General features: G+C 40.9%; 1 protein-coding gene across 2 annotated transcripts; it reads right to left on the reverse strand.

The window, feature by feature from the left end:
* Positions 1-490: 490 nt before the first annotated feature.
* RGS4 (regulator of G protein signaling 4) lies at positions 491-7,529 on the reverse strand. 2 transcript variants are annotated; one of them, NM_001046600.2, is made up of 5 exons: positions 7,366-7,529; positions 4,446-4,550; positions 4,076-4,137; positions 3,322-3,488; positions 699-2,931 (listed from the first exon to the last, which is right to left on the reverse strand). In NM_001046600.2, exons 1-5 carry the CDS (start codon positions 7,407-7,409, stop codon positions 2,692-2,694), a joined length of 618 nt encoding a protein of 205 aa, NP_001040065.1. In that variant the 5' UTR covers positions 7,410-7,529; the 3' UTR covers positions 699-2,691. The 2 variants fall into 2 exon arrangements, with proteins under 2 accessions (XP_024845505.1, NP_001040065.1); XM_024989737.2 differs by lacking the exon at positions 3,322-3,488 and having other exon boundaries at positions 491-2,931; positions 7,366-7,517.
* Positions 7,530-8,653: the final 1,124 nt, after the last annotated feature.

The following is an 8,653-nucleotide window of genomic DNA, read 5'->3' on the forward strand; positions in this document are numbered from 1 at the left end:
ACCTACGACCGTAAATGCGAACGTTCTATGACGTTTTTTCTAGGGAAAACAATGCGTAAAAGAAGAAAAGCATTCTGAGCCATTTTGGCAGGGGTCTGTTTATCTGTCATCTGTAGCTCCCCTGCTCCTGCTCAGTCCCCTCCTGCTTCCCTCTTCTCTCAGTCAGTCTGGAAACGGAGGTAGAACAAGTGTCGCTCTGGGAGGTGAACTCTATCCGTTGAGAATTTATTGAGGACCTGCGTGTAAACCACCAAATCTGCTCAGCGAAGTCTCTGAAGCCAAGACTGCCTCAGTTCTGTGAATAAAGGCAGACAGAGCAGTGGCAGGAACCAAGACATAAACAGTTTTCATTTTCCACTTTCTTTCCCAGAGCCGGCATGGGAGAGATAAAAACCTGGTGACTAGCCATTTTCTACAATTGCCCCACACTCTGCTATTATTTCTCATAACATGTCTCTGTGGATCATTAACGTGTTTGCAAGCAGATAGCTTTGTATGAAGTATTTATTTACCCTTATTATTAAGTTGTGTGTGTTTCACTGGATGCATCCGCTTTGAGGCTGTTAAAGCACATGATGATAAAAATGGGCATGCGCATGGAAGGAGTATTCTGTCCATGGACCGTGAGCAGGTAAGCTCAGCATGCCAAATAGTGATGAAATAAGGAGGAAATACAATGGAAAAACACACTTGAGAAATGTATTACATAAAATAATTTACTTCTCATTCAAAATGACCTTCCCGACCTATTGATGAGACAGCAGTCTGTGAGTACAGATACGGTCTGAAAATCATGACAGTTCTAATAGGGCAAGACCGATAGAGTTACACATTTGGATCCTGGAGTTAATTAGAGACAAAGTGTGGAAATGTGTATAACAGAAAGAGACACTGATGAGAAACTCTGGAGGCATGGAAAGCAAAACTGCTAGAGATATAGAAAGGGTACAGATGAGGAAACCTATAAATTTAATACAATGAGACTTTTATACACACACTCCAATGTCTTCATTTTACAGCCCATTGTATTGGCTTAAAAACCACAAAGGTGTCCATGTTTGTAAGTTATACTGGAAGAATCAGTGCAGTGTTCATGCGTGAATATGTGTGCACGTCAAAGGCAGTAATTTTAGAAGAATGAGAAGAAAATTACTTCCTGACCATTCATTAATAATTCAGGTGATACCTTGCACCTCCGTATATAAAACAATACAACAATAAAAACATTACACAAAACATCATAAATAACATAAATGAGACATTTTCAAGTATTTCATGTGCCTTGGAAAATTCTAAACAGTAGTTTTAAAATTGATATCCTTTTTTTCTTTTATCCCTTTTCTCTCTCATTTCATCTCAGAGCCTAAAATGAAATGCTTTCAGCCTCCGTTAGTCCTGATGTTTGGGATTCAATGAGCCAGGTTCCACCTTCAAAACAGAAATGTATGTGGGCTTTTCAGTTTGTGAAAACATGTTCTCCCCTTATAAAATGTAATCTTTCCCCTGATGCTGGTTTATAAGGAACAAGTATATAGCCTAGAGCTATGATGGGGGGGGAACAACCACAACGAATTAAGGAGCGTCATCTAATGGCTAAAGTTCTCAGGGAAAAACAAAATGAGAAGAGCACCTTAATCAAGAGAGGAAAAAAGAGTAGGGGATAAGAACATTAACCTTTAAATTCTGTGCCCCTACTAAACCAGCATCTTATAGTAGGTAGAGCTGGCAAGGCTTTACCTGTGTTTCTTCATTCAGTTCAAGCATTCTTTCTCCAACTCCATACCAACCTGGCCGCTGCTATTATGCATCAAGCACCCAGGCAAAGAAGGGGCGGCCAGCAGCTTGGGGACTCAAAAGTGCCATTAGTGACAACCGGCCAAAGACAGCACTGTGTCAGACAGGCGTAACATTTTTTAATGTTTGCTCCTTAGAATACTATGCAACTTGGAAGCTGTCGATGGTTGAATTAAGCATGAAGTCCATGCTTCTCCAGCAAGACTCATGGAGTTTTACAGAATCAACTTTCCGCAGGTTACCATTTCTTTTGTAGCCTGCAGGGCAGCTGGTTTAGTTTGCTCTGTTCAGTTGCAGAGTGAAAGGCAGGGGATCAAAACATGTAAATATGTTCACACAGTCTAATTATGAGCACCTTGGGTCTCTCTTGTCTATTCTTCCAGAAATATATATGTATGTATACATGCATACATATATACAGACTGCGAGTATGTATATATGTGTGTATATATACACATACACACACACACATGCACACACAGAGATACATAAAATAGATCAACCCCATCTAAACATCTCAAGATGTTTACAGAACACATGTGCCTGTGGATGTCAGGTGAAGCGTACCAACCATGAACCAACCAACCTGAGGTCACAATGTTGGCAGGAGAGAACTGCCAAATCTTTGAAAATTGAGACCCACAAGGCCCTATTCAGATATCTGCTCACATGGCACATTAAAGGAAATCTGAGACAACTGGACTGGGATGAGGTCCTGCCCTGATGAACACCAAACTGTTATCTACTTTTTGTATGGGAGTGACTCACACATAGCCAGCAGCATGAACACTAGGCTGCAATGTGGAAAAAGCACTGGTGCTTAATAAAGATCATTATTTGGCCTCGGGTTTTCCGGGCATAGTCTTGGCATCTCAGCCTCCCACTGCTGAGTGAGGACTAGGCGCACTGGGGGACCAGGGAAGCACAGTCTGTGGAACTCTTTGCTCCTTTCTGCTTCTCTGACCCACAGCTGGAAAGGTTGACCAAATCAAGGTAGAATCGAGATTTGAGGAAGCGGCGGTATGAATCCTTTTCCATCAGGTTGAAAATCTTCCTCTGAGCCTCGTCGAAGCAAGTTATTGTGGGCTCCAGCATGTTCCGGCTTGTCTCCTCCCTGGTGCAAGAGTCCAGGTTTACCTGAGGGGCAGAGGCCAAAGGTCCGTTACACATTTTACCCCATGAGGATGGGAGGTTGTGAGCTCTGTACGAGTGTGCACCATCTATACCTCAGGAGCGAATAAAAGGACACTTGGCTCCACCCTGGCACATGTGAGAGAACCCAGGGAAATATCTCCCCTTATTTCTCACAAACTCGGAAGATTCATTCAAAGCAAATTCATGAAGGCAGATAATCTGAGTCATCTAGATGAAAAAGCTTTTTACTTAACGAACTTATTTGAGGCCGTCAAGATTGTCATAACCTGCTCCACTGTTGTAGCTATAACTCACATCATCTAAGGATCCATGTTATTGAATGTCTAGAAAGTTTCTTTAAGATCTGTACAGTTCTCTTCCATGTATACTTACCTCTTTGGTTGCCTGGACTGAGATGAATTCATTATAGATCTTTTTGGCCTTGGGACTTAGTTTAGAGGGTGATTTGATTTTCTTGTATTCTTCACAGCTGATCCAGAAGTCAATGTTCTCCTCACTGTATTCAGACTTCAAGAAAGCTTTGAAAGCTGCCAGCCCACCTGTGGCAGAGGAGAAAGAACCACAGTTGTCACTGCACTGGTGGACACTGTATTGCAAATAAAGCTGGGGTACTTGAGGGAACAAAGCATTGGTTCAAATAGTTCCCTATCTCCCCTGCTGGAGGGATTACTGAGGGTCAGAGAATTTTAATCTACGTTTGATATCCGTTGGATACCATTTATACCTAGTGCTTCTTGCTCATGGTTTGAAGTTTCTTTCGGGAACATTTTATGCTTCTGAGATACCTATGCTGCCCCTAATTGCCAAAGTGAGTTTGGGAAGAGAAACTGAGGTCAATTCTGAAAGAAATCTAACTATTTGGAGTTTTTCCTCTGCCCTTTTTCAATGTGGTGAGAAAGATGGTTTTCCACATGGACTATGTATGAGCTTTCCATTGCATACCACAAAGATCTAGGGTATGGTAAAATTTTAAGGGGACTAATTTTTCTGAGCCTGAAATTTAGGAGAAATCAAAGCCTTTCTGTAATTCCTATCAGATCAAGTATAGTATGAAATAACTTGTCTATCCAGCATGCTTTATCTTCATCTTGGGGAGTGGTGGATGGTGGGAAGCTGTCATACTTACATTCATGACTAATCAAGTTTTCCAGTGATTCAGCCCATTTTTTTACTTCCTCATGGCTCACCCTAAAGACAGTAGAGAAAAAGAATAATTTGAATGCTAAGATATAAAATGGGGGCAAAACATTTAAGATTTTTAATAAAATGCAGAGATTTTATTTTTCATCATAACAATGAGACCTGTTGTTGAATAGGGCAATCTTTTCACTAGATGTATGGAAATTTCAAATGCAACCATAATCTTTGTGAAAATGGAGGCCTTCATGATCCAAATCTAGGTTAACTAGGGACATAGCTTCTTTTTCCCTCACAGAGCATCTCTGTCATCAGATAGTTAATACTCAGTGGCTCTTCACCAAAGCCTTTTCTCTTACCTCTGACAAATCACCACTTTGTCTTTCTTGCTGTGTGAAGAATTATGTTCACAGGAATCTGACTTCTGCAGCAGGAAACCTAGCCGATGCTTCATATCTTTTGCACTGCACACAAGAAGGGGGAGAAACAGAATAATGACAATCAGTTCTTTTAAAAAGATACTTTATTGGTACAGTTCAGAGTCCATTACTAGTAAGGAGGCAGAGGCAGTTTATTTAGGAAATAGGAGTTGAGGATGGCAGGAACTCTCAGGAAAATGAGATTCACCTCTGCTTCTTCCTATGACTCACTGCAAAACTTGGAGCACAGCCTCCTTCATCTGTAACTGGATTTCTGACCCTTCAGTCTACCTGTAACCCTGTCATTTTGACCCATGGAACACTTAGGTATCTTCAGGAGAAACATAATGCAAACTAGACGGTTTTCTAAGTTTTAGGAGTTGAAGAGCAGGGAACCCTGCAGTATGGCATCTGGTTGTTGCATGCCACCTTCTGGAGGGTGGTTGCTATTTCCATCTGCCTCATTCTTAGCAGAGGAATGTAGGAGCACCTCAGGAATTAAAGGTTTGTTCAGTTTCAGCCTGGATGTAGTGAGCAAGTCATGTTATGGGGTATACACAGAGGCGAGTGGCTCCAGCAGAGAGGAGAGGGGAATGAGGTGGTTAACTCAAAAGCTCAGGCTGAAACCTGAGCTCCTGCAGGCTAGCTTCTAAAGACTCTCCTGCTTCCCTTTGAAATATCTACACTCTAAGGATATTTATACTATTAAGGACATCTGAGACTGAAAAACAATAACAAGGAGAGGCATCTAAGAGTCATCACTGAAGCTCGTGACTAGAGCAAAGCTTCCAGGTTACGGCTGCTGTTTAATAGGTAGCTAGGGTATGGCAGCGCACATGACTTACTAAAAAGGGGGGGCCTTCTAATAAGCTTTTAGCTCAACTTTCTCATTCTTTATTTGTTCTTTTGCTTGGATCTCCTTTTCTGTAAAAGCGGAGACATAGTTTTAAAGTGAAAAATGTCATTTTGAAGGAAATGAATGACTAATTGAATGACTAGATGTTTTTACTTAGAGGAAAATAAAGCCACAAGGATAAAAGGACACTTTAGGATGGCTACTAATATATTAGTTCCTTATCTATGTGCATTTCTCCAGGAAGTTTGAAATCCATTATGTTCTTGTGCTGCCCTTAAAACAGTATTTTCTCTCCACCCCACCCCCAAGATTGTTCTCCTTTCTCTGTTTCCTCCACTGCTTATGGGCTACAAAGTCTTTCTTAACAATAGCAAAATCTAAGCATGAAGCCTAAGATGATGATGTAAGCATATTGTGATCTCATATTTCCATGTGCCAGGTCTGGCTGAGATCTGACAGTTATTGACCGATACGGAGTCATTTCGTGAAGACCGGGAAGCATGCTTAGCAAGCACATTACACTTGTCCTTATAACACAATACAAAGAAATAAAAGTCAAAATGACTCCAGCGACCTCTGAAGTAAGAAGTCTGGATGTGATCTGCCCTCCACCACCCACCACCTAGGTGACCTTGAGCCTTTCCTGTTCCCTCTGGAGCCTCAGGCACCAATGTGAGAATGAAGGTGCTGGTAAGATGATTCACAGTTCACCAGTGAGGGAAGGGGAGAGCAGTGCGCCCTGCTGACACACACGTTACCGCCTCAGGTTACCCTCTTAGCTCCTGAGAGTAAAGCTCTAGAGCAATTATTTATCTGTCTCCTAAAATATTTACCAGAGCAAAACTTTCACCTGACATTCCTGTTTTCATGATTAATTTTATATCTGAGTTAACTGAAGCTTGGATTGATTTGCTCTATTCAATTCAGGAAATTAATGATGGAGGTCAGAGCCACGGTTTTCATAAGCACTCTCTGCCAGATCCTCCTGCTTCATTTGAAAGCAGCCACGAAAGAATGGGGAAAAAAGAACATTCTTCGTATTCCTGAATGAGAGGAGGTAAAATCCTTAGGATTGTATTAAAAACTGTGTTTTCTGAGATAATTCTAAATTAAAATTTAAGGTGATTTCTATTTGCAGAGGAACATGAAAGGGGGTAGTACACCTATAAAATGACTTTTTACCTTTAACTGTAAGGTTAAGTAATGTAAAAGACACTAGTTTTGTATTTTTTAAACTGGCTAATATATGAGCATCTTATGAAAGCATTTATATGTACTTTTTTAAAAAAGGCAAAGACATAGGAGCAGCTGCATATCTTTGTTTGTTTATTAATCAAGAGACAATAAATTGATAAAACAATGTCTTTAAGGTGAGACTTTCCACAGAACCCTTAGCTGATTGGTTATGATCAGTACTTGACAACCACATGGCATTTCCAGAACTAGGGTAGGGAAAGAGATAACGGAGATCTAGTTTTGAGACTCTTATTTTACTGTAGCATTTGCTTTTAAGAACAGAGAGTGGAAGATACTGGAGCATCACACAAATAGCACAGTGCCTTTCTGGTGATGTAGCCAAACTTCAGTCTGGAGTATCTTCCCCAAAGTGAGATTTAATATACCATCAGAAAGCCCAGACCCATGATTCCATGTGCCCCAGTGATAGTCAAACAGCAGTAATCACAGGTAGCAATATTACAGACCACCGTGCATAGTCCAAAACCTCATATCAGTCCTTAATTAGAACTAGCTTGGTTAGAGGATTAAAAGAGTCTTCAAGATCAAGGTCATAGAAAACAACATATAGGATGCCAAAATCTGGAGTGAACACTTCCACAGTCACAATTTCTAGCTAGTTTTAAAGGAAAGCTAGGAGGTCGAAGATTTCTGCATCAGGTTGTTTCTAAATCCAAAGAACCAGGTTAGTAAGTAGAATATGCAAATAACTTAAAGTCTATTTGAAAGTTTAATGCAGTCTGGTTCAGTGGCTGAAAATAATCTTACCTCCTCAAGCAAGAAGCCGGCAGACCCGCAAGTCCTTTGCACATCTTGCGTAGTGTGGGATTCACGACAGGAAAGAAGTGCTGCCGGAGGAGCTGTGGCTTCTGTTCTGAGCGCACTTTGCCTTTTCTCCGGTAAAGATACTGTCAGAATCCTCTGAGCGTCTCCCTCCCAAGCCTGTAGGGGTCTCTTTTATAGCCCAGCCGCGACCGTCCAGCCAATCAGATAGCAGGTCTGTAATACCAGCTCCTCTCAGCCTCCTTCTGGCTCTCCATCCTCTGCAAGAGATAAGGAAGAAAGGGCTGACGCAACAAAGCAAAGTGAACGGGCAGAAATCTCCTCCTGCCAAATAGACATACAGAAAATATAAACTTGCTTACTGTCTCTAAGGCTGTCTCAGGTTTCAAACTTCCAAGGAAGGAAATAAGAAGTGTACAATGCTTCAAAACACGGGTTTATTCATTTGTCTATAAAAACAATGTCAAGGAAATTTGCCTCCTGGAAGGAAATGACCCAGCAAGAGTTTCTGGGCTTACTTTGGGGCTGACACTTAACGTCCTTCCTCTTTCGGGTTAGAAATATTATACCATCCATGGTCCAAAATCTGATCCTCACTGTTTCCAAAAGGGTGTGGGCAGAATCACTGTTTCCAGGCAGAGATTTGCAGAAGTTGATTTCTTGGTTGTCACATCCACACAGGGATGTAGGGGAGGAATAGCTGGAAGACAGGCAGTTATACGCCTGGCAGCATAGAAAACTAGCTTAGGGAAAATAGATTAGCTACATCTGTAATCAGCCTGACTGTGGAATACTTTTCTAGAACTCTTACTAAGAACAAGATTCAGCCAAGCACTGACAATCTCTTTTGTACATGCATATCTCCTGCAAAAAGCTTCAAAACAGCAGCTTGAAGACAAGAACAGAGAATAAAGGAACAAATATAGACACCTATTCTTATTCAACAGTGGATTTTTATCTTATTATGTCTTATTCAATTTGAGGTATACAGACTAATATTTCAAAATATTGAGAAACAGGGAAACATAGGAGAAAAATATGTAGCTTGCCTTTCATGTTACCAGGGTTCACAATGAACATAAAAATATCTAACCCTGCAGCTGGTTCTAAACACATGGACAATTAGTATCTTTTGTATACAATATGATGGATCAAATACTTCAAAGAATCATGCAGGTGTTTCACATCTTGTAGCTGTAGCTCAAACATTCACATCAGAGTTATAGAGGGATCTTCTCCATATAGGAAAGCTATGAGGGGAAGGAAAAATTAA

The sequence above is a fragment of the Bos taurus genome, chromosome 3 (genome assembly GCF_002263795.3).
Source record: "Bos taurus isolate L1 Dominette 01449 registration number 42190680 breed Hereford chromosome 3, ARS-UCD2.0, whole genome shotgun sequence".
NCBI classification, from domain to species: Eukaryota; Metazoa; Chordata; class Mammalia; order Artiodactyla; family Bovidae; genus Bos; species Bos taurus.